Here is a 24,958-nt window from a genome sequence, read left to right on the forward strand (position 1 = left end):
GCCCCGCCCCCCAGAGCGCCGGAAGTGGAGTGTGGAGTCGGGCTGCGTGCTGACCGGGTCTGCGGCTGCGAACCACACCGGTCGGGGGACGCTTCCCGGCAGCGCGGGCGGCCCCGGTCCCCTCGGGCTCCGCGGTCCGGAGGGCACCATGGACGACAAGGGTAAGTCGGGACGGGCAGGGCCGGGGCCTGCTGGGCTTGAAGCGGAGCCACGCAGGGGTCCCTCCACCTCGCACGCCCAGGCTGCGCTCTGCGAGAAGTCCCTTTCCAAGCTTGGGCTGCTCGTCTGGAGGCGCTGCTTCTAGTGGCAACTGAATCTCTCTCGCTGCCCCTGTATCCAGGGGCTGGGTCCCCAGGGTATCCCAGGCCTTCCTCTTCCAACAGTTTCCAGTGCCCTCCTCCGAAAAAGGGACACTTGGGCCAGGGGTGCATGTCTCCCCAGTCTCGATTTCTTCATATGTAAAATATGAGTAAGATTCCCTGCTTTATTGGATCTAGTACTGGAATTTTTTTTAATGTTTATTTATTTTCTTGAGAGAGAGACAGACAGAGCGTGAGCAGGGGAGGGGCAGAAAGAGAGGGACACACAGAATCTGAAGCAGGCTCCAGGCTCTGAGCTGTCAGCACAGAGCCGGGTGCAGGGCTGGAACTCACAGTGAGATCATGACCGGAGCGGAAGTCCCACGCTTCACCCACTGAGCCACCAGGTGCCCTTGGAATTTTTTTGAAAGGCATATTTGATGTGCAGGTCTAGTGGCTATCAAGGTGTTTTACTAAGTGAGGTACAAGAGGAAACTAACATGTATGATACTTATCATTTAAGAAAATAAGAGGGGGATGGACCTCTGCATATACATGTATATATGTAAGCAGGTGAACAGGCTTGAATTAGCATAGACTGTCTGGAGAGGTTGACTCTGGGATTCTCCCACGATGTGGAGTCCAGGTTAAGAGGGTGGATGACCTTCCACTATCATTTGGTGGTGCTTCAATTTTATGCCATTATGAACGGATAGCTTTGTCAAAACGAGAAAGAGAGCTTGTAAATACTGAAGTGTATTCCCATCAACATTTATAATGCCCCTGAAACCAAACATCCTGAAAAGAAAGTATTTTTAAAATTAGTTTGCTTCTAAGTGAAAACCTCTCTGCTCTTACATCCTGCTAAATGAGTTTGGTGAATTGCTTTTTTTGTCCCTTCCCAGAGCTAATTGAATATTTTAAGTCCCAGATGAAGGAAGATCCTGACATGGCCTCAGCAGTAGCCGCCATCCGGACTTTGCTGGAATTCTTGAAGAGAGATAAAGGTGAAGAGGGTCGGATTCGAACACTTTGGGTGTTGGGAAAGTCTTCTAATGACTGTTAGAAGGGTAGAAAGTGAAAATGTGTGTGGCCTTCATAAGGTGATGCAGCTCCAAGCTCAGCTTCTCCTTCATTTCAATCTTCATTTTGTTTTGTTTTGTTTTTAACGTTTATTTATTTTTTTTTATTTTTTTTTTCAACGTTTATTTATTTTTTTTGGGACAGAGAGAGACAGCATGAACAGGGGAGGGGCACAGAGAGAGGGAGACACAGAATTGGAAACAGGCTCCAGGCTCTGAGCCATCAGCCCAGAGCCCGACGCGGGGCTCAAACTCACGGACCGCGAGATCGTAACCTGGCTGAAGTCGGACGCTTAACCGACTGCGCCACCCAGGCGCCCCTAACGTTTATTTATTTTGAGAGAGAGAGAGAGAGAGAGAGAGAGAGAGAAGAAGAGGGGGGGAGGGGCAGAGAGAGAGGGAGACACAGAATCTGAAGCAAGTTCCAGGCTCCAAGCTGTCAGCACAGAGCCCGATGCGGGGCTCAAACTCTCATGACCTGAGCCAAAGTCGGACACTTAACTGACTGAGCCACCCAGGCTCCCCTCAGTCTTCCTTTTAACCTGGAGAGAGCCCTCCAGTCATCATTAAATGGGTCCCCTTTCAGAAGTAAGATGAACTTTGAATCAAGAGTGACCATGTTTTTTGTTTGTTTCTAATATACTTATTTATTTTGAAAGGGGGTGGGAGCAGAGGGAGGAGAGAAAAGCCCAAGCAGATGCTACACCACCAGCGTGGAGCCCAATGCAGGGCTTGAACCCACAAACTCTGAGATCATGACACAAGCCGAAATTAGACGCTTCACTGAACCACCCAGGCTCTCCAAGAGTGACCATGTTGTAACAAGTCAACCATGAAGCTTAAATTATAGCAATAGCTCAGCTTTATAAGTGTTTATTGAATTTCTGTCATGTGCCAGAATTTGTGCAGTTGCTACAAAGAATGCTACAGAATAAATTTTAGTATGAGTGTCACTCACTGTGATCACCTAATTCAGGCATCCTACGTGTAAGTTTCTTGGTATAGCATGATATCTTGTATAAGCAAGGTAACAACAACAGTAAAGTGCCTTCTTCCGTGTGAAGGGCTGGCCTAGAGACGTGTGTCTAAGATGACCTCTGGAGTCTTCCCGTTGTACCTGCAGTAACACGCAAACACCTAAGCCCTGCCTGAACCGCCTCGCACACCTCATCTGCCACTTCTGCTTACTTTCCTTCCAGGCCATCCCTCACTAGACTGTGCTTCAGCCCTGGCGGCCTCTCTCTGTCCTGTCAAGTTTGTCCCCATCTCAGGGTCTTTGTGGTTAGAGTCTGCACCTGCAACCTTTCCTACTGGCTCTTTATGTGGCTGGATCTTTTCTTACTCAGGTCTCAGTTTCAATGGCCTCCATTCCAGGGGCCATCCCTTTTAGCTCTTTCCAAAGTAGCCCCACCTTTCTCATCATTCTGCTTTTCTCTGTCCTTGTTGGGTCTGTAACTTGTGTGTTTCTTTGTGTGTTTGTTTACCGTCTGCCTCTTCCACTAGAGAGGGAGTCCCATCAGAGCAGGGACCCTGTCCATCTGCTCACTGATGTGTCTCTAGCATACGGGATGCGTTCGGGAAACACTGGTTGAATAAGTGAATGAATCACAGACACACCAAGGGGCTGTGATACTTAAACGAACATCGCCTTCCTCGTGTGATCAATCCAGGGGAGACCATCCAGGGCCTGAGAGCAAACCTCACCAGTGCCATAGAAACCCTGTGTGGCGTGGACTCCTCTGTGGCGGTGTCCTCGGGCGGGGAGCTCTTCCTACGCTTTATTAGCCTCACCTCCTTGGAATACTCGGTAAGCACTGCCCTCCTTGGGTTACCTTTCTCCTTTGTTTGGCTGCAAATACTCTCCTGGACCTTGCCCTTCCCCTCATTCTGCTCCTTTTTTCCTAGGATTACTCTAAATGTAAAAAGATCATGATTGAGCGGGGAGAACTTTTTCTCAGGAGAATATCCCTATCGAGAAATAAAATTGCAGATCTGTGCCATACTTTCATCAAAGATGGGGCGGTGAGTAGATTTCCGGGGGGTGTGGTAATTGGGAGCAAGGATCTTGGAGTTAGACTCCTGGGGTAACATCCCTCCGTGCCACTTACTTGCTGTCTCACCTTGGACAAGTTACCTAACCTCTCTGTGCTGCAGTTTTCTCATGTTAAATAAAGGTAGTAACAGCACCTACCTCATCAGGCTGTTGTGGGAGGAGGTACTGAGATGATCTAAGGACTCTCTACTATGCCTGGCACACAGCAAGCACTACACAAATGTGTAAATGTGGTTACAGAGGCTGTCCTGTTAAACAGGTGGAGAAAAACCCTGGGAGAGCACGGATGATTCTTTGATTTTAATAGGATGTCTCACCAAAGAAGCATTTTCATTACTGGATGTGTACTAAATCAAAATTCAGTCCACACATAACAGCTCTTGGCACTGGGTCATCCTTATGTGAAGGTGAAGGTGAAGGTTAGCACTAGCTTGCGATAATGTCCGTGAGTTCGTTTCCAGTGCTGTTTCAGAGACACAGAGCTGCCAAGTGTAGGTTGAGCGAGGACAGGAGCTGCAGGTTAAGCCAGTCCCCGGCAAAGGGGCAGTAAAACTTTGATGACGTCTCTCCCACGGCGTCCCTCTTCTGCCAGCCAAGCCTCCACGGACCATAAAATCATTTACTTGCATTTTGACTCTGAAATCTTGTCCTCGGTTTTATTATCCCCTTCCCAACCTTTGAAGTGTGTTATTCAGTAAACGATGTAATAGCAGCGAGTAGAGCTTGTACAAACGCCGGTTGCAAACAAAGCCACTTTTGCTCGAGTGGAGGCAAGATTACGACTGCCTCCCGCTGAGGCCTTCTCCTCCCGCCAGACTGCCCCCCGCGCTCAGTATTCGGCAGGTTTCGTTTGCTCTGGTGTGTTGGAAGGTGTGATACCCACCTGCATCCGCGCTGATTTAGACTAAATTCAGAGCAGAGCTGCCCACATTTCACCTTGTGGATGAACCACCTGGGGATCTTACTCAGTGCAGATTCTGATTCAGTAGGTCTTGGGGGCTGAGAAGCTGTATTTCTTACAGGCTCTCAGGAGGCCCGGAAAAGAGCTACGGCGCTATATCCATCCCTTTTGCATATACAGAACCGTGTAGTCTGTTGCCTAGAACACAGGTTAAGCGAGCGTCTGTACATTATATCCGGTCCACAAATGGGTTGTGTTTACCCCAAGTAGTATCTATAAACTAAAAAAAATTAGCCAACGCTTAAGTCTTGGATTTTCAAGAAAAATCGATGATCTGGCAACAGGAGGCCCATTGTGACCCCGTTGGAGCTTGGTCTCTCCTCTTTGCCGCTGGCCCCACCCGAGCATGTCTTCATGTGACCTGCCTGGTGCCTGCGGGCCTGAGTGTGCAAACCGAGTCTTAGAAATGGGAAAACCGGCCCAAAGGAACCTAACAGAGCCTTCAGATAGAAAGACTTGTGTCTTGCGAGCCACCCCACACGGAGGCTCCACCCTCCCGCACTTGCTGTGGGAAGAGAGGGCCCACGATACATGTGCCATCAAAGATCTCCTCTCCACCTACAGTTGACTTGTGGGAAAGGGTACAGGGAAGCCTCGGGGTGCCTGGAACGTGCATTAGAGGGGCAGAGAGCGTGGGTGATCACTGCAAAGCTTGCCCTTTTGACAGAGCTTTCTCGGTCCACAGCGAATATTAACTCACGCCTACTCCAGAGTGGTCCTGAGAGTTTTGGAGGCAGCAGTGGCGGCTAAGAAGCGTTTCAAGGTGTACATTACAGAGTCACAGCCTGATTTATCAGGGCAAGTATCGTTCCACTTGGTTATGTGCCGAGCAGTCTTTTTTTTTTTTTTTTTTTTTTTTTTTTTTTTTAGTGTTCATTTATTTATTTTGAGAGAGAAGGGAGGGAGGGAGGGAGAGAGAGAAAATCCCAAGCAGGCTCCACACCGTGAGCACAAAGCCTGACAGAGGGCTCAAACTCATGAACTGTGAGATCGTGACCTGAGCCGAAGTCAAGAGTTGGATGTTTAACAACTGAGCCACCGATGGGCCCCTAGCAGTCACTTTAAAGAGCAAACTGAGGATTCGCACCCGTGTGGGAAGACCCAGAACACGCCCCCCCCACCCCCACCCCGTTTGCCAGATAGTCAGCATTGCCTTCGGCTATGCCGGTTCCTGTCCCTGAGGAAAAATCCTGTGTAATTGCAGTCGGCCACGGTACGGGATCCAGGGTTTTTATTTAGTAGTCAGGTCAAAGGAACAGCAACCGAATATGTCTGCGGAAAGATTTGTGTCAAGGAGTAGATGATTCACATCTCTCTCCAGAAGATAATTAAAGGAAAAACTTAGTCCTTTTTTTCTGCATTTGTATCTCCTACTCAGAGTCCCCAAGAATGTAGTTTTCCTAAAACATACTTTCTTCTAAAGAACCCAAATTCTTGTTTCCTTAGTCCAGAATCTTGGGATGTGCCCCTTAATCCGTGAATATGAGCAGCGTTTCAAGCCAATGTGATATGTCGTCCAAATTAAGTGATTCATCATACGCACTATGGGACTTTCTTGGACTCTCTAATGTTCTCAAAATGTCATTTTCCAGTAAGAAAATGGCCAAAGCTCTCTGCCACCTCAACGTCCCTGTCACTGTGGTCCTAGATGCTGCTGTTGGGTAAGTTCCTGTCTTCCTGACCACAGTTACTTTTCCTCACCCACCCTCGGGGTTGGCTTGGAGCAGGGTTTCCTGATTGAAGGTTTGCGTCCCATTCATAAAACTGCATTGGGCAATGTGCCGCTTCTGAATTGATGGCTGCAGGAGACCAGCAAGCTCGTGATAAAGTCTTGATAGTACATGCAGAAGACAGAGCTGTAGAAAGTTGTGGAGAGTGAGAGTCGCTTATGTAGTCTTAGGGTGCACCTTAAGAACAAGGTGCAAAGGTTGGGTTAAGGCCAGCACACGTAATCAGTGCTCCCTCTTCAGCAGGCGTAGGCTGTCCTCAGTGGCCCTCGGGGCTTCTTTGACTTACCCGTGCAACTTCACGTTTAAAACTAAGGACGCATTCCGAGAACTGACAGGGTACCTCACAAAAGAAAACAGGACTGATGATCTCTTGGAAAGAAAACACATAAGGCAGATGGTTAAGGCAATTAAGAATGCGTTCAAAGTAAGCATTTTGAAGAACTGTACATAATTGTTCATCGTCAAAGATAAATTGACCTTCACCCTACCTGAAAGGTTTTTTTTTATAAATTTTTTTTTTCATTTAAAAAACTTTTTTTTTTAACGTTTCTTTCTTTTTGAGAGAGAGAATGCAGGCAGGGGAGGGGCAGAAAGAGAGAGGGAGACCCAGAATCAGAAGCAGGCTGCAGGCTCTGCGCTGTCCCCGACGTGGGGCTCGAACTCCCGAGCCGTGAGATCATGACCTGAGCTGAAGACTGAGGCTTAACCGAGCGAGCCACCCAGGCGCCCCAGAAAGATTCTTGAATTACATAACCTTTTCTTCCAATTTCAGACCACCACAGATTTTAAAATTGTGGTTTTGTTCGTATTGAATTAGATCAGAAAATCGAGTGGCACACACGTAGTGAGAATCAGTCCTGGGTCAGTTACCGCACCCATACGTGTATGTGCGCTGGGTGGCAGCATGCTGTGCACGTTTTACTGTGGGGGTGTGATCACAGCGGGTTTCCACGCCCCGTGGTGGCAGAGCTAGTAAGAGTGCCAAGGGTGTGTCTCGGGCGAGGTGCTCTTCTGAAGAAAGTTGTTTTGAGAGGGGCTTAGTGCGCTGAACATGGAATATTAATGTCGGTAGGTGGTGATGCTGACAGCAGCCAAGAAAATAGAGCAATTTTTTTTTTTTTTTTAATTTCTTCAGCTACATCATGGAGAAAGTGGATCTTGTCATAGTTGGCGCTGAAGGGGTTGTTGAAAACGGGGGCATCATTAACAAGGTGAGAACATCGCTTCTCCACGGTTCCTTGCTCCGGGCTTGGAGAGGTCGCCAACCTACCTGCTGGCAGCATCAGGTGTTACGGTTCCCTCATCCAATCCTGTTTAGCCTGCAGACGACCATTGCATCAGACGGTGTCCCGGTCCCTCAGGGCCACTGGAGCGGCCAGAGTTTGGTCACCTGTCTTTGATCTTTGTAAACCATGAGAATGCAGTTCATCTTTTCTCAGAACATGTTTTAATTGGAATTGGGTTTGGCTACTTGTTTTCTAATTGGGCATATTGGACATCGGTGTAGTGTGGTGGTAACATTTCTCTATCCGTTGCTTAACATGGAAGGATTTCATAATTTGTTCCACGTGCTGTGTGGTGAAACATATGGGACATAAAGGTTTCACGTGTACGGCTTGGAGGCGTGGCCTCACTTGGCGTGATGTTTTCCAAGCGTCTGTATTGTAGCAGGTGTCAGCGCTTCGTCGTCCTTCACAGCTGCGTAACGTCCCGTCGCGTGCGCAGACCACGTTTGCTTATCCGCCTGTTCACGTCCACTTGAGTTGTCTCTACGTTTCAGCTCTTGGGAATAATGTCACTACGAACGCGGGTGCACAATCATCCGTTTGAGTTCCTGTTTTCAGTTCCCTCCGGTACATACCTACGATGGAATTTCCGGGTCATACGGTAATTCTACGTTCAGCTTCTCGAGGACCCACCAGACTCTTCACGGCAGCCGCGCCATTTCGCCTTCTCCTCAGCAACGTGCAAGGATTCCAGCTTCTCTCCGTCCTTGCCAACACTTGTGTTTTGTTTTTTCATTCTAGCCGCCCCAGTGGGCGTGAAGTAGCATCTCATGGTGGTTTTGACTTGTGTTTGCCTAAGGACTGAAGACCTTGAGCATCTTTGGGGTGTGCATCTGACTCTTTGTGCATCTTTGGAGACATGTCTATGTTGTCGTCTTTTTCTTTCTTTTAACATTTATTTTTGAGAGAGAGCGTGCACGAGTCGGGGAGGGGGATAGAGAGAGGGGGACAGAGGATCTGAGGCAGGCTCTGCACTGACAGCAGAGAGCCCTACACGGGGCTCGAACCCACAAAGCATGAGATCGTGACCCGCGCCAAAGTCGGACACTCGGCCGATGGAGCCACTCACGGGCCCCTATGCTGTCATCTTTGTTTAAAAGATCTTTAATTCCAAAGCCAGAATTACATGCATTATGTAATATATCACACACCTCCAAATGTGCCATAAGATCTCATCCTTGTACGTTTTCTCTGACTCTCCAGATTGGAACCAACCAGATGGCCGTGTGCGCCAAAGCACAGAACAAGCCTTTTTATGTGGTTGCAGAGAGTTTCAAGTTTGTACGGCTCTTCCCACTAAACCAGCAAGATGTCCCAGATAAGTTTAAGGCAAGAGTTTGTTGTTGTTGTTGTTGTTGTTGTTGTTGTTTTTACCTATTTGAAGGGGTATCTGAGTCTAAGCTGAAACCTTTGAGGAAAAAGCACTGTAAGAGTGTTTCCGTAAGCTACTGTCCTCCCGTCACATTCTCCAACACCTCGGATGCAAAGATCAGTTGTTGGTTGAACTCAGAGTCAGAGAGATCCGTTTGTCCCCAGAATTTCTGTCTCTCGGTCTCTCTGACACACATGAAGGGGCTGTAAGGAGGCAGGGAGAGCGGATGGTTGAGTCCAGGCTTGGCTCCTGTCTCCACCACTTACAACCATGTGACCTGGGGCACATGCTCTCGTTTTCCGCCCTGAACTTCAGTTACCTGTGAAACGAGGTGCAAGTGCCATCTGGCAGCATTACGACAGTTGGGAGGTGACCCAGGAGAAAAGCTCAGCACGTGCTGGGCACAAAGTAAGTTCTGTGTAAACGGCGTGAGTTGTCATCTCGAGAGGTTTCGAGAAATGAAGCCAGCACCCCAGTGAGGGCAGACGCGGTTTGGGTTTTCGTTAGATGAGGCTGGTGGCCAGTAGGCCGCCCCCTCTGGCTCACCCCTGCAACTCTGCCCTCCTCACCAGGGCGCTGCGCAGCCGGCTTCTCGTGTTTTCGGGGCGCTCCTTCAGACAGTAGCGCACTGGCTGCTCGGCCACGCCCACGCCGGTTCTGAGCCCCTCGTGGGGGAAACCAACGCACGCTTTCTCTCTCCTCAGTATAAGGCAGATACCCTGAAGTCTGTGCAGACCGAACAGGACCTCAAAGAGGAGCACCCGTGGGTGGACTACACGTCTCCTTCCTTGATAACACTGCTCTTTACGGACCTGGGGGTGTTGACACCCTCAGCAGTCAGCGACGAGCTCATCAAGTTGTATCTGTAACCGCTGGACCCTTCCCTGCTGGCGCAGCTGAGGCACTTGGGGCGGGGTGAGTAGCCTCTTGACCCCTTGGTGAGTCGGGCAGAAACTAAGTTTTTAAGATTTTATGTTTAAGTAATCTCTACACCCAATGTGGGGCTCGAACTCACAACTCCAAGACCAGGAGTGGTGTGCCCCACCAACTGAGCCTGCCAGGCACCCCTAAAACTGCATTTTTTTTTTTAGTGAAGACTTACAGACTAAAGACCTAAAACTTCAAGAATTGTTTATTCATTTCAGCCCCATCTAAAATGTGTTCATAGTTCCCGTAGAACCCAACCTGAATTGCGCTCGTGGTTTCCAGGCACTTTCCAGAAACACAAATTAGATTACTGGCTACTTATCCAGTGAAAGACCTGCCCAAGCCCACCTCCCTTCTTCCCTGCACTCCAGACTGATTTGCTACAAGCATCAAAGAGATGCAGGCCTTCCTGTGCAGCCAGGCGCCCCTTCAGGAACTAACAGCTGCCCAGGACACACATTACGTACGGCGCCTCGTGAGAAAGGCTAGAAACCATGTTCAGTTCTCATCAGGCTTCCAGCGGTGAACACGAGCCAGGGACTGCCATCCCCTCATCGGTCTGGGGGCAGACAGAATGGAAACCAGCAAGAGAACCCGAGGAAGGCAGAAACGGCATTTAGCAGGAGCATCCTATATGGCTCATCACATATGAAGACCTTCCAGAACGTTTATAAGCTGAAATTCTGCATCTGTGAAAGATGTGAATCTCCTTGAGATGTTGTTTGTGCCTGAACAGCTTTTTAAAATTGTACTTGGGGACAAATCGAGCATCTTTTCAAATAAATTCTATGAAGGGTTTTGAGACGGTGTTGCATCAGTACTGAGAGCTACCCGAGGCCCAAAGGTCCTGGCCATCTTGGTGAGGCCTCTGCAGCTTCAGTCACACACCCAAGACAGTCAGATGGAAGGAAATAATTTATTCAACACGAGGCATATTTTTTTCCCAGATTAGGATTTGCTTCTTTAGTTTTTCAGATACTCCCCTATAAAACAGCGGTGAGGACTATTCTTTGAAAAGAACCCCAGCAACATGAGCAACCCCATGCTGGTGTTTTGTACAGCCCCTGAAAGAGATAATGAAAGTCCAGGGGAAAGGACACCCAGGAAGCTCAGATGCCCGAAAACACTAAGGAACCTTAAAAAGCCAAAAATCAAGTCTACCTCAGTATCTTTATTAGCAAGTTAAGTATAAAATAGCCACAGAAAAATGAGCTTTAATTCATAGGTGACCCATCAAAATAAATATTGACATCTGTTATTTACACTCCGACAGTTACGCTCTTCCGTTACACTTAAAGGCCAGTGTGGTTTTAATACAACATCCACGAGTGTAAAACCCCCCGCCCCCCAAGTCTAAACAGCTTTCTTGGATGTGAAGTTCCGACACGTAGCAAAAGCAGATGTGAGCCGTGCCGGGCCCGCTGACCGCATTCCCCGCACTCTCCCACGCTCCCCAAAGCCGGTGTCAGCAGTCAGGTTCCCAGGCGGGGATCCCCATATCTGCTGTGGTGACTGTTCTCTTGCCGCTCGCCAACAACCCCTTCTCAAACTCTTCTTCAGTAATCTTGCCTTTCTTAAACTTTCTCAAGAGCCTCGTGTCATTAAGAAGTTCCTCCAGGTCCTCGTCTTCGATATCAGAACCCTAAGTATAGAGACCAACAAACCACCAAATTCCTCAGCAACGTGTTCCCACCAGCAACAACACACTCTCACCCAACTCACAACAGGACAGAAGGATAGGGGAGCCGCACACAATTCCTACTAAAACACGTTATTTTGATAAAATTCATTCAGAATTCTCAGCTGGGTGTTTGAGAAAGAAAACACACCGTACCTCTTCCTTCTTCCTTTTTTCATTCATTTTCTTCTTCTTCTCCTTTTTGGCCTTCTGCTTTGACCAAGCTTTATTTTTTATGAATTTTTTTCTCCCTTCATTTTCTCTTTTCTCTTTTCTCTGTTGCTCTAGTAGCTTCTGTCTTTGCTTCTCTCTGATTTTATCTTTGAATGGAATGGTGTCTGTATTAATATCTGCAGGCACAAAATCTGGAAACTGCTTTCCTCTCAGTTCTGGCATCTTGGGCATCCTCAGCAGGGCAAACCCTCGAGCAAGACTAGCAAAATCAAGATCTAATTAAACCAAAATATCAGAGTTAGCACACCCAAAATAGGATTGATCATAAGCACCAACCCAAGGAAGATGCCTAACAATGCAACTAGTTTAGTTTTTTTGGGTTTTTTTTAATGTTTTTATTTATTTTTGAAAGAGAGAGGCAGAGCACAAGCAGGGGAGAGGCAGAGAGAGGGAGACACAGAATCTGAAGCAGGTTCCAGGCTCTGAGCTGTTAGCACAGAGCCCAACATGGGGCTTGAACTCGTGCACCACAAGATCATGACCTGAGCTGAAGTCAAACACTTAACCAACTGAGCCACCCAGGCACCCCCAATGTAACTGTTTTCTATCCAAATGATCTAAGGGGTCCATTTTAATTAGGATTAAAGTTACAGTTTTAGTGGAAAGGAATACTCAGCAGCCAGTTTATTCTGTCTAGCAAACCCTAGGAAGACTTCCTTTTGTTTCTTTTTAACTTTTTTCAATGTTTATTTTTGAGAGACACAGCACGAGTGGGGGAGGGGCAGAGACAGAGGGAACACAGAATCTGAAGCAGGCTCCAGGCTCTGACCTGTTAGCACAGAGCCCAACACCGGGCTCAAACTCAAAAACTGCAAGATCGTGACCTGAGCCAAAGTCGGATGTTTAACCGACTGAACCACCCAGGCGCCCCAGAAAACTTCCTTTTAAATGTTTAGAAAATATTAACCCTGTATATGCCTAAAGGTTTGTGTAAAACAAAGCAAGTTCACATTTGTAATACTTGTGAGACCATCACATTTCTAATAATGCTGAAGGAGACACAATTAAGTGCAGTCCAACTTACCCTTTAATCTGAAGATGAGGCCGCATTCGTGCTTGGCATATGCCTGGACGTATGACACAAAGGCTTTCATGCCCTTTTCAAACACAGCTCTGTCAGCCAGGGCCATGGACTTGAGCTTTGGAAGGAGGTCTCCTGTGTTTTCCTGGAGTTGCATCTCCTGCAGGGGGCACTGCACACAGACACATGCTCACCTCCTCTGGCTGGGATCCCCTCACCCCCATCAGAGCCAGTGCCAATAAAGCCAGAGGCAAAACAATTCATGGTAATCTTTAATCAGAGGCCTAGAAGCCCAAATTCCCAAGTGTTTTATTTGGTCTGAAATTTTGTAAAGAAAATTTTAAAATCGATTTTACATAACAATCCTGATTTCTGGTGGAAAGCATCCAACACTAGGTCTGTGTTCCCAAGTACTGACACTCAGCTGGAGCCGAGCAGTGTCTGCCATCCTAACGGGGGCTGGTGCCGCCCCACAGCCTTTAAGCCAGCCAGGTCCCTGCACTCACGTCACCAGGCTTGCCCCTGTGCGTATGCAACCCCTAAGCTAAGTTCCAGACCACGTGCCCAAAAAGTTTACTAGGTATCCATCCCGTCACTGTCACTGGGCATTGTATATGGAAAAAGACCGCTTACTTTTTGGTTAATTTCAAGGAAACTGACGTATGACTCTTCCATGGGAAGGAGGAACACGAGCGCACTGCCACCGTGGCCGATGCGGGCTGTGCGGCCACAGCGATGCACAAAGGCACTGTGAACACAGGATGGGAACGTGATCACCAAGTGAGAACGGCAGGGTGCAGGCACAGGGCCGCCAGACCCCACGGCTCAGTCCCAACCCTACCCCTCGCCAGTGTCAGAAATACCAGAGCTGGCAGTTAAACAGACTACAAACCAGACAGGATTCTGTAAGGATCCTGTAAGGACAGGATTTCTGTGAACTAGAAAACTGTTGCACTTATGCCCAGCTGATGATACAGTCCTAGTAGAAAACTGGGAGGCAAAAGTAGAGAAGAGAACAGAGGCCTTATGTAAGCCCTCCACCAAGAAGTAACAACTATTATGGCTCAGGAGTTCTGTTCACCCGCATTTTTCTATGTTTGGGAGAAAAACTGAAACTTTCACATGCAGTGTTAAGTATTATTTTCCTTTAAACATTCTATCACGTCCATTCATGCAAGAACTTTAAAAAGTATGTGAAAATAACCTGAAATGCTGCATGATATGGCATCACTATTTGACATGCCAGTGACGGTTCACCTGTTCGCCCATTTTTGCTATTTAAAACAACATTCTGATGAACATCATTATGTGTATCTTCCTCGGGATTCGTGGGGCCCGATTCCCCAGAGAGGGTAACATTCTGTCACACTGTACCTTGCGCTGCTGGGAGGGTCGTACTGCAAAACCCAGTTTACTTCAGGAATATCTATTCCTCGGGCCATGACATCTGTGCACACTAAAATCCCACTAGAAAATGAGAAAACACTGTTCTGAGTAAGGAGATCACCATCAGTCTGTACTGGCCTTGATGATGACAGGGACAGTAACACACAGGTTCCCGAATCTCTCACAGAAGCATTTGGTAACAACATTTTGACTTTTTTTTTTTTTTTTTTTTTCCAACGTTTATTTATTTCTGGGACAGAGAGAGACAGAGCATGAACGGGGGAGGGGCAGAGAGAGAGGGAGACACAGAATCGGAAACAGGCTCCAGGCTCTGAGCCATCAGCCCAGAGCCTGACGCGGGGCCCGAACTCCCGGACCGCGAGATCGTGACCTGGCTGAAGTCGGACGCCCAACCGTCTGCGCCACCCAGGCGCCCCCAACATTTTGACTTTTTCTTCCTCCTAAGAATATCTAGGAATTCACAAATTCCCAACCAAAACAGGAGGGAGGGAGGGAGGAGACAGTGAAAGGATTTTTGATTAGCATACTTTTACTTGAAAAGAAAAACCTGCTGAGTGCAATCCTGAAGTGCAACAGTCCGTTCTCTTTCTCTGCCTAGAAGAGTACTGTTAACAACACAACCGGGAAAAAAACAAAAACCAGCCAGGAGGCTCAATGGTTAAGAAAAGCAGCAAAATGTTACTTATACACACAGAGTCAATTACGGTCACCAAGAGATGCGAGTGTCCCCCATGCAGTCACCCAAGGACAACCCACGAGGCTTCAGTGAACAGCTCCCATCCACTCTCCACCCGCACAAGTTATGAAAACCCCGTGGCCGGGTGCCGGGCCATATACCGGGGAATCCAGGAGGGCACACAACACTCAGGTCCCTGTTCTTACAGAGCTTAAGACACCTCACGGGCAAGCTCGTGATACCTAAGGAGGTCAGTGCAGCACAGCATGACGGGTCAGGACGAGGACAGGGGCCCTGGGCTACACAGGGCAGAAAAGAGGATCCCAGGCCAAGAGAACAGCCCCAGCCGAGGGTGACCTCCGCGGCAGCTAACCCACCTTTGCAATTTGCGGAACTCCATGAAGATCTTGTTGCGCTTATGTTTCATCTTCCCGTGAATGCACATAATCTTCACACCCTTCACCAGGGATTCCAGGGCCTTTCCATAGTATTCCACACAGGCGCAGGTGCTGCAAGAGGGGAGACCGGGCTCAGCGTTGTCGACCACCCGGGGCCGGGAGGGAGGCGGCAAGCACCAGACGAGGCAGCGATGACCCAATCCCTTTTGGGAGAATGGCTACCAGCATCATCCACATTGAGCTCTAAATCCGAAACCCTCTGGAGTTCTGACACCGAAACAAACCCCACCGTGGCAGACCCTGAGCTGGCCGCTCCAACGCCAGTCCCAGCAGCCACCTCCTCCCTCCCCGCCCTCTACGACGAGGCTGGGACAGCTGCACACTCAGTTCCCCTGCCTCTCGAGGTGAGCGGCTGCCGAGGGGCCCACCTTTGGCCCATAAAATGAAAGCCCGAGTCAGCTAGGGAGGAGGGGATTCTAAGAAAGCTTGGATGTGAAGGATACCCTTCCACCTTCCTCTGCCTTTCCTCCTCTATCCGCTTTCAGCGCACACAGGACAGCGGACAGGACAGTGACGGACAGACAGAACAAAAGGCCGGGACAGTTGCAGAAACACTGACCTCGACACTCCAGAGATCTAACCCAGTGTCGGGACCTGCCTAACCTTTGGACTTCTTTCTACAGGAGAAAAATGATGCCTCCTGTTCGAGCCACAAAAGTTGGGTTTTCAGCTATTTGTGGCCAAAAACATTCCTGAGAGAATTCCAAACCTTAGAGCTACATGTACCTAAATATTCTGGATGTGACTGAGCCCCAGATTCTCCCACCACAGCATCCAGAAGGATTACCTGAAGAATATCAGGTGCTTTTCCTGCTTATGATTTCGAAGAAAATGTACCAGCTGGTTAAATTTCTCATCTGCCTTACATACCTGCAAAATAAGAAGGAAAACCAATAAAATAAAAACAAATTTATTGACAATAATAACCTCCATAGCTATTTCCAGTTTCAGCCTTAAATGTTAAGGACTCTTGATTTCCTCCATGAATAGAACACACTTCTATCAGTATTTTAATCAGCCTACCGAGCTCAGAATAGATATCAGTATGTGCTGACACATATAAGTCACAAAGCCGTGTAACTGAGAGACACAGTCATCTAACGCAATCATCCCCAGGGGCACCTGGCTGGCTCAGTGGGTACAGCATGTGACTCTTGATCTCAGGGTTGTGAGTTGAAGCCCCACGTTGGGTGTAGGGATTACTTAAAAAAATCTTTTAATGCAATTGTCCCCAAATCCCAGCATACAGACAGGGGTCACACCAGCTATAAGACCATCTCCAGAGAAGATTTTTTTTTTAAGTAAGCTCTACGCCCAACAATGTGGCTTTAACTCATAACCCCAAGATCAAGAGCTGCACGCTGTACCGACTGAGCCAGCCAGGTACCCCTTTAGGGTACAGTGTTTTTTTAGTGTTTACTTATTTTGAGAGAGACAGACAGACACGGTGAGTGTGAGCGGGGGAGGGGCAGAAAGACAGGAAGAAAGAGAATCCCAAGCAGGTTCTGTGCTTTCAGTGCGTTGCCCACCGCCAGGACCCCGTGCAATCATGACCTGAGCCAAAATCAAGAGTCAGACGCTTAACTGACTGAGCCACTCAAGTGCCCTCAGGGTAGATTTTTGTTAGTGCAGATTCTTGGGCACAGCATACAGATTCAGTGGGTCTAGGACTGGACGTAAGAATCCCTATTATTTAAGAGCCCCCAAGAGATTCTGATATATCCCCGCATTCAGAAATCACGGCTCTAAGATGAACACAGGTTTCCAGAAGGAATGTACAAAACTGGAAAGACCACCATGGAGACAGACTCCAGTCTCTCTTAACATAATCGAGTGCTCCATTCAGGCCCCTAAATTAGAGACATTTAAACCCATCTGTATGCATCCCCCCTATTTTTATGAAAACCAAATCCTCAGTTTGGCGTTTCTCCTCACACACTCAGGTACCTCTACATGCAGCCACGGAAGTGAATACGAGCTAGCAGAATGCAGCGCCAGCCACAGTGGGTGCCCAAAGCTACCGTTTATTGATAGGTACTTGTACTAAGCACTGGCCGAATAACCTTCATCCGTACTAATAAGTCCATCCTTACCACAACCTGTGACGTGGGTAGCGCTGTAGCCTCCTTGGTACGGTAAGCGCATCTAGTTTCGTGAGTGAGGGCAAAGCCAAGATGTGCGACTGGACGGCCTTGCCCTGGCACCCATCCTGACCACACGCCACGGAACCTACGGACCACGCCCTCTGCCTGGGAAAGGCCGGCCTCCTGACTTTACCAGCCCGGCCCAGAAACGTCGGCAGTGAGGATCACCCCCCCACCTGGTGAGCCTGCCTGATTTCAACCCCACCTTCCAGGCAGTTGCCCTAGAGGCAGTGCCACGATGTACCTCAGACCCCAGGCAGCATTAGGACTGAACTGCAGGAATCAGTAAGGAGAACGCCCAGTGCGCACCATGTAGTAGTTCTTCAGGCGGGAAGGAGTTTTCTGGGTGCTGCTGGCCGCCACGCCCTTCTCCTTCACCGAGATCCGCACGGGGTTCCGGAGCCCCGCTCTCACCAGGCTCTCCACCTCCTGTGTCTGAGTGGCGGAGAAAAGGCCTGTCCTCCTCTGCTTTGGCAAAAACTCCAGGATGGTATTTATGCTAAAAAAGAGGGCTCAAACTCAACCCCTCATTTATCAGCATAATTAACAAATACCACTTTATAACACTACACATATTTTAAGACAGGAAGAGAAAGCATTACAGTGTTCACAGTAGACATTACCAGGGGATGGGACTATACTCTCACTTTTTTCAAGTTTTCTCCAATACGAACACGTAATTATACTGCTATCAAGTGGAGCAGTTAAAAGGAGAGAACAAAGACAAAACTTTTGAGGCCAAAAACCATTAAATCGTACATCTGAAATAGGTGAATTGTATAACAGATGAATTATATCCCAAAAATGCTGTTTAAAAGACATGCAAGAAATCATGAAGGAAAATGCATCTTAAGTAGAACTGGAATTTAAGCTGTGTGGTAGACTCTGAAGGATCAAACCACCTAATAATCTGAAATTCAGAGGAGGCCGATAAAGGCAGTCACAGGGTGGTAAAGGAATTCCAATTTGCTCTCCTTTTCGCCCGGTATCGCCCAAAGCGAACGAAGCCCACAGTCCGGTACCTTGCCTCAAACCCCATGTCCAGAAGTCTGTCTGCCTCATCCAACACCAGGACGTCGAGGGACCTCACACAGCTGGCCAAATCCAAGCCCTCTGCCTTCCTCCGGAACATGTCCTCCAAACGGCCTGGAGTGGCCACAATGATGTTCCCACTTTGAAAACACAGTAATGTTTACCACACTCTCTGGATCTTGGGAATATCTGTGATCCCAAATCCCAAGCGTTATATACCCCCCCTCAGAAGTCGTGGAAGTTCCAGGGAAGGGAGGTGAGGCCCTGAGAGGGAGGACAGGGCTCAGAGCAGCAAAGCTTGGGGCCGTGAGGGAGGCAGTGAGGGAGGCAGATCAGGTTCAGAGCCAAAACCCAGGCCGGGGTCAGCAGAGGCCAGCCCATCGGCCACATCGGGCCTGTACCTGTTTTTGTGACGCCTCACTGGCACACAGCCATGCCTATCCCTTCACGTATTGTCTCTGGTGGCTTTCACGCTACAAGAGTGGAGCTGAATACTTGTGACAAACCCTGTGGTCCACAAACCTAAAATATTTACCCTCTGTTCCTTTACATAAAAGGTCTGCTGGCCCTTTACCTAAAACAAGTTATTCAACCACTTTCAGCCTCAGCCAACTCATCTATAAAATGAGAATGTTAACAGAATTAGAATTTTATGTAAAGATCACAACCTCAGACGAAAGGCCAAATGCAGCCCCAACCTTTCTGACCTGCAAGAAGTCTTTTTGGTTTTTTGTGTGTTTTTTTTTAAGATTTTCTTTTTAAGTAATATCTACACCCAACATGGGAGCTCGAACCCACAACCCTAAGATCAAGAGTTGCAGGCTCCACCAACTAAGCCAGCCAGGCACCCAAAGAAGTTTGTTGTTGTTTTTAATGTGAATTACATGCCATTGGTTAACAAAGTCTGGAGCCAACACATAAGAATCTGGAATTCCACATTGTTGTGTTTTTTTAATTCAAAATCTGGTAATACTGAGCCGATTCCTGCAAGGCAACTATCAGCTAGAGATGAGTACTCAAGCGTGTACTGGGCAGTTCCTACCAATCCCCACCCCAACCCTTTCACACACTGATATTATCCTCTGACCCCTGCAGGAACTTGACTTTGTGACCCCTATTGAAAACCATCTCGTGGTATAGCTCCACATAAGCAGTTCCTCGTCATTAAGATTCTCGAACAAATTGGCCACAAAACCTACCACTGCTCATTATAAACCTTACTCATGGTGGGACTGAAAAAAATTCAAAGGGCTGATGGCCACCATGTACTCAAACATTCATCTGTTCATTAAACACCTGTGTGTGCTCAGCACTGTGCTAGGCTCTAAAGATGCAATGCTGACCTCCAGAGCCTGCCTGGGGACTCGGGGAGCCTGGCCCATGCAGTGGCCTAGAAGAAAGCCGGGTCTGTGCAGCAGCAAGCGCATGGGAAGGCGGTGGCAGCGGAGAATGGTGGCCTCGCAAGCCCCTTACAAACATTAGAATCCTTCCTAAGGGCCAGAAGCCATTAAAGAGTTTTCAGTGAGTCACATGATCAGACAGGCATTCTGAAAAGGCCACTTCGGTTGCTCTGTGGAGAGTGGATTATAAGAAGGCAAGAGTAGAAACACAGAGTAGAAACGCACTGCAAGAGCCCAGGAGACAAGGTGGTTTAGATCAGAGCGGGAGACGTGGCGAGCGAGAAAAGCAAAGGGTTAGAGATGTGTGCTCTGGAGAGAAAATGCAAAGGATCCGGTGATGGTTATCGGGTGGGGAGGTGATGGAGGGGACAGTGAGGCAGCAAGGCCAACTCCCAGACCTTCGGAGAAGCATGGGGGGGTGGGGGGACAGATGACCGTGGGAGAAGCGCAAGGGGGACAGGTGACCATGGGAGAAGCGCAGGGGGGACAGGTGACCGGGAAACTCCAGGTGAGGTGCAGGTTTGGGGATAAAAAGCACCCATTTCAGACACGTTTGCAACAGCTGGGAGATGCCCAGGAGACGCCAGGCAGAGAAGAGGCTGCAGGTCTGGGCTCAGGGCAAGGTCAGTGACCACCAAGGGTGGGATGACACCACTTAGAGAGCCCACAGTGAGAAGAACAAGGGCCCGACGTCCCATAGAGCTGGCCTGGGGAGAGTAGGGGCCATACCCTGACCTCGCTTCTCCTCTGCAGGGGTAAGACTCACTGAAAGGGAAAGGCTCATCCGGGCCTTATGGGAAGGAGCCAGCAGGCAAAATGGGAGGTTGGCCCGAAGAATGAAACTTTTGGGGGAGAGGGAGCTGCTGACGGAAGTGCTCCCAGTTAGGCCCAGACCATGCATGGCTTCCTCTTGGGTTCAATGCCAAAAACAAGCAAGAAAAGGAGCAGAAGCAAGCAAACTTACCCTTGCTCCTTAAACCTTTCAACATCTTCTCCAGGATTCCTGCCTCCGATCCAGAGAATCTGGCTAAAACAAGAAACAGGTCTTTGAGCAGGTCAGGCAAAATAACCGCCCATGGCGGACGGGGACGCTGCATCCAACTTACCTGAACTGTGGGAAGGGCTTCGTGAAATGCGCTAGGACCTCATCTATCTGAATAGCCAGCTCTCGCGTCGGTGTGATGATTAAGGCTCCCACCTGCCCAGGTGGGGGGAAAGGACACAATCAGCAGTGCCCAGGGTCACACAGCTGAACACACACACCAGGACCCTCCACTTCACAGAGCAGGGTCCCCAGAGGAACAGCATTGCCCAGGCTTCTTCAGCATCCGGTCAATTACTGCTCTGAATTACAGTCAGTTCGCAACATTCACAGCACGGACTTAGCAAACACTGAGACGCTGCTCCTGGGGGAAAGGCACGGTTATATGGTCGTGTTTTGTCAATCAGTACATAAGCTGGTCGTATGCGTGTTTCTGTTTAAAGACACCTCAAATAAGATATAGTTGGTTTACCAACACTGAATTCACAGCCAGCAGCACTGGAACTCATGCCTGAAGGAAGCTGCTCTAACACAGGTACTTTCTCCAGAAGGGCCATCCCAGCCTTCGTGTGCCCAGGAACACTCGACAGTGCTTCGGCGCCACGCCTGAGGCCGTCTTAAACATTCAAATCACCAGCAAAAATGCAAAAATCACAGCAGTAAACAGACTGGGAGAAAGACATCTCTGTATAGTCTGAGAGCTGAAACAAGGCGGCAGAGCGTTGCCCCGCTCAGACTCAGCTGGGAACCTGCACATCACGTGATGCAGATTTTTTGCTGCTCTGCACAAATTCATGAATGAGCAAGAAAACAGTGAAGTACTGATTTGGGCAGCCACAAATAAATCTTAACAGGCAGGCAAATTCACAAATCCAGAATCTGCAAATAAAGAAGACGGATCTCCTTTCTCTTCAACCTTCTGACCAGCTTCTCGCAACCGTGAACTCTACGATGACCGAGTGAAAAACCAGCCACATGGCTATCCTCACCTGATGCTTTTTTAACTTCTCTTCCCTTCTCAGAAGAATCTCCAGGATGGGAATGACAAAAGCGAGTGTTTTGCCACTACCCGTGACCTGCCAAAGAGGGAGGAAATTTGGTTGGCTTTTCCTCACGGTTCATTCTGGAGGGAAAACGGGAGGGCGGGCTGCATTTGCACGAGGTACTTACCGCCTCTGCAGCGACATCTTTATTTTTCATGAACAGAGGGATGGTTGCAGACTGGAGAGAGAGATGCAAAGCACCGGTTAGAGAATGCCAGCCTCCACGGAGGTGGCCAAAAGCCCTAGGAACCCAGCAGGTGGCCGGCGTCACACTGGACCCCACCACGATGCAGGCTCTCAGCAGAGTCCCCACAGGCACCCCAGCGGGGCTGGCTCAGAGGCAACACAGCAGCAGCGTCTACACAGACAGCGTGGAGGGGACAGCAAGCGGAGCTGGGATTTGGGAGTCCTGGATTCTAGCCCTGCCTCACCTCCTTTCCTCTCTGGACCAGGAAGGGTTTGAAGACACTGAGTTTCAGGGTCCCTTCCGGCTCTCAGGTCAAAAAACCAACAACGGTTCAAATAAACCCTCTCATGTGAAACACCACAGAGAACCTCTAGGTTTTGTGAGAAACCTGTGGTTTCAGCAACCAGTGGCCAAACCCGAAGCCCGCCCCGGCCTCAGCTTTGAGGTCATCCCCTCCGGGACTCCACTCCTGGTCCCCAGGGCCTGAGCTTACCCATCACAGCACACGCAGGACTTTTCTAATGACCTCTGTGAAAGGGGTTCTCGACCCAGATGATTCCTCTGCCCTCGGGGAACATTTGGCAATACCTGGAGACATTTCTGGTTGTCAAAACCCAGAGAGAGGAGGGAACGCTACTGGCATCTAGTAGGCAGAGGCCAGGGAGGCCGTTAAACAGCCGACAAGCCCACGACGGTTCCCCACAACAAAGAATTAGCCAGTCTAAATATCAGTGGTGCCGAGACTGAGAAACTGCTCTAGACTACTGACGTCCAGAAGAAACATGATGCGACCCACATACACGGTTTTTAATTTTCCGGTAGGCACAAAACGAAAACGAAATACGTAAAGTGAATTTTACTAATATATTTTACGTAACCCAATAGATCCAAACTAGTGTCACTTCAACGTGTAATGAATATTTTACCTTTTTTTTAATTTATCTTGAGAGGGAGAGAGAGCACGAGCAAGGGAGGAGCAGAAAGACAGAGCGGGGGAGAAAAAATTCCAAGCAGACTCCACACCTAGCACAGAGCCAGACCTGGGGCGCAGTCCCCCAACCCTGGGATCATGACCTGAGCAGGCATCAAGAGTCAGACACTTAACCGAGTGAGGCACCCAGGCACCCCTGTAATGAGTATTTCAAAAATTAATTAATGAGATACGTTCCATTCGTCTTTCATGCCAAGTCTTCAAAATCCGTTGTACTTTTTACAGCTGGAGCACCTCTCAGTTTGGACTCACCGTATTTCGAGTGTTCAACAGCCACATGCGTCTACTGACTAGCACAGACCCTGATCATCACCACTGATGGCAGAGACAGTCTACATTCCCAAGGCTGAGTGCACAGCACTCCCAAGCTTTATCTCCAGCTTTCTTGACGTCTTTCCCGGGGATCTTACAGACAGCTCAACTCAGTATTTCAAAACAAAACTCGTCAATTTCCTTCAGAAACGGGCTACCTCCCCCAACCCTCCTCATCTCAATAAACGGTACCACCATCCACCGAGCTACTGAAGACAACACCCTCAGACACCTTCTAGATTCCTGTCTTTTGTCATCCCTACATCTGGTCCAACAAACCCAAAGCTATCTCAAATTTCACTTCTCGACATCCACGGCTTCCTCTCTACTCCAAGCCACCATCCTCTCTCACGTGACACTGGCCCCCTGGCCTCTTTGCTCTTTGGTCCACTCCCTGCACATCAGTCACCTCCCTTCCCTTCCTACCTAGCTTCCCATTAAGATGGCTTCCTCTGCACTTAGACGTAATACAGACTCTTCCAAGACCCTGCACAACGTAGACCCTGCTTTGCTCATCTCTTGCAGCACTTCCGATGCCCCAGCCAAATGCCTTCTTTCTGGACCTCCCAGGCCAAGTCTAGCCCCAGGGCATTTGCATCTCTTGCCGCCCCCAACCACCCCACAGCCAGCTCCTTCTCAATTATTCAGGTATCTGCTCAGTGACACCTTCAGAGAGGCCCTCTCTCACACTCCACCTTTCCTCCTATCCTGTACTTTATTGTCACTCTTACATCAGTGTGTTTTCGTCCCTTAGTAACACTTTCCACCAACTCAAATTCCTTTATTCTTCTACTCCTTTCTCCCTCCCCTGCGTAAGAAAATAAGGCCCATGACTGGAGAACAACACTGCAAAATCCCCAGAGCCTAGAAAAGTACCTGATACATAGTACGTCCTCAATAAATATTTCTTTGAGTAAATAAATAAATTGGGCCAGGACCCTTCACTTAGTCCACAAAATAACAACGGCAGGTAATATTTACTGAGCTCCCATAATGTGCCCGACACTGTCCTGTGTCAAGTCCCACAACGACCGTATGAGACAGGTAATTACTTGCCTCGTTTTACAGAGAAGGAAAGAAGCACAAAAGCATAGAGAGGTTAGGTCACCTGCCCCGGATCTCACAGCTAGAGGGGGCGGGACCGGGATGCAGCAGGCACTTGGGCCCGGGCACTCGAAGGACCGAGGAGGGTAGGGCCCTGGCACAGGTGCGCTGCCGCCCCTGCCTGCCAGGGTCATTAACCAGCTCGGCAGCCCCCGAGTGTGGACCGCCTGTCGCCGCAAGGGCGACGGGTCCAAGACGCGAGACCTAAAGCTCACACCCACCGGCCGCGTCCGACTACCGGGGGACCTGGCCCGCTCAGAGCCTCCCTTTCCCCGTCTGCCCCCGGCACACGGAGGACCCTTCTCCGCCCGGCAGCACCGGGTACCTGCACCGGCGTCATGTACGGGAAGCCCAGCTCCCGCAGCGCACCCAGCACCCGCGGGTGCAGCCGCATCGGCAGCGACTCCCAGGAGCCCTCCGTCACGTGCTCCATAGCGCGCGCCCGGCCGCCGCCGCCGCCGCTGCCGCCGGGATGCCGCCTGGGCGCCGCCAGCGAGCACTTCCGCTTCCGGAAGCCCT

At 49.3% G+C, this 24,958-nt stretch overlaps 2 protein-coding genes across 7 annotated transcripts; one reads left to right on the forward strand and one right to left on the reverse strand.

Moving 5' to 3' along the window:
* The first annotated feature begins 5 nt into the window (after positions 1-5).
* On the forward strand, positions 6-23,554 carry EIF2B1 (eukaryotic translation initiation factor 2B subunit alpha). 6 transcript variants are annotated; one of them, XM_045458442.1, is made up of 10 exons: positions 6-161; positions 1,205-1,306; positions 3,052-3,188; positions 3,287-3,403; positions 5,081-5,193; positions 5,988-6,056; positions 7,261-7,336; positions 8,615-8,740; positions 9,488-9,698; positions 23,249-23,554. In XM_045458442.1, exons 1-9 carry the CDS (start codon positions 149-151, stop codon positions 9,650-9,652), a joined length of 918 nt encoding a protein of 305 aa, XP_045314398.1. In that variant the 5' UTR covers positions 6-148; the 3' UTR covers positions 9,653-9,698; positions 23,249-23,554. The 6 variants fall into 6 exon arrangements, with proteins under 6 accessions (XP_045314398.1, XP_045314396.1, XP_045314397.1 ...); XM_045458440.1 differs by lacking the exon at positions 23,249-23,554 and adding an exon at positions 15,808-16,110; XM_045458441.1 differs by lacking the exon at positions 23,249-23,554 and adding an exon at positions 9,875-10,512.
* On the reverse strand, positions 10,613-24,954 carry DDX55 (DEAD-box helicase 55). Its single transcript, XM_045458432.1, has 14 exons — positions 24,765-24,954; positions 21,973-22,023; positions 21,792-21,878; positions 20,867-20,958; positions 20,725-20,787; positions 18,351-18,500; positions 17,638-17,827; positions 15,972-16,054; positions 15,104-15,235; positions 14,018-14,110; positions 13,277-13,391; positions 12,647-12,815; positions 11,545-11,837; positions 10,613-11,352 (listed from the first exon to the last, which is right to left on the reverse strand). Exons 1-14 carry the CDS (start codon positions 24,870-24,872, stop codon positions 11,176-11,178), a joined length of 1,803 nt encoding a protein of 600 aa, XP_045314388.1. The 5' UTR covers positions 24,873-24,954; the 3' UTR covers positions 10,613-11,175.
* Between the last annotated feature and the right edge of the window lie 4 nt (positions 24,955-24,958).

Source organism: Leopardus geoffroyi, chromosome D3, assembly GCF_018350155.1.
Source record: "Leopardus geoffroyi isolate Oge1 chromosome D3, O.geoffroyi_Oge1_pat1.0, whole genome shotgun sequence".
Lineage (NCBI taxonomy): Eukaryota > Metazoa > Chordata > Mammalia > Carnivora > Felidae > Leopardus > Leopardus geoffroyi.

What these genes read in the sequence shown, in the direction of transcription:
- EIF2B1 (XM_045458442.1), top strand. An exon ending in TCACCTCCTTGGAATACTCG is followed by an intron (nt 3,189 to 3,286) that starts GTAAGCACTGCC and finishes CTTTTTTCCTAG; the next exon opens with GATTACTCTAAATGTAAAAA. An exon ending in GTCCTAGATGCTGCTGTTGG is followed by an intron (nt 6,057 to 7,260) that starts GTAAGTTCCTGT and finishes TAATTTCTTCAG; the next exon opens with CTACATCATGGAGAAAGTGG.
- DDX55 (XM_045458432.1), bottom strand. Translation starts at nt 24,872, where the DNA reads ATGGAGCACGTGACGGAGGGCTCCTGGGAGTCGCTGCCGATGCGGCTG. An exon ending in GAAAGGTTTAAGGAGCAAGG is followed by an intron (nt 18,501 to 20,724) that starts GTAAGTTTGCTT and finishes GTGTTTTCAAAG; the next exon opens with TGGGAACATCATTGTGGCCA. An exon ending in GACCCTCCCAGCAGCGCAAG is followed by an intron (nt 13,392 to 14,017) that starts GTACAGTGTGAC and finishes CTGTGTTCACAG; the next exon opens with TGCCTTTGTGCATCGCTGTG.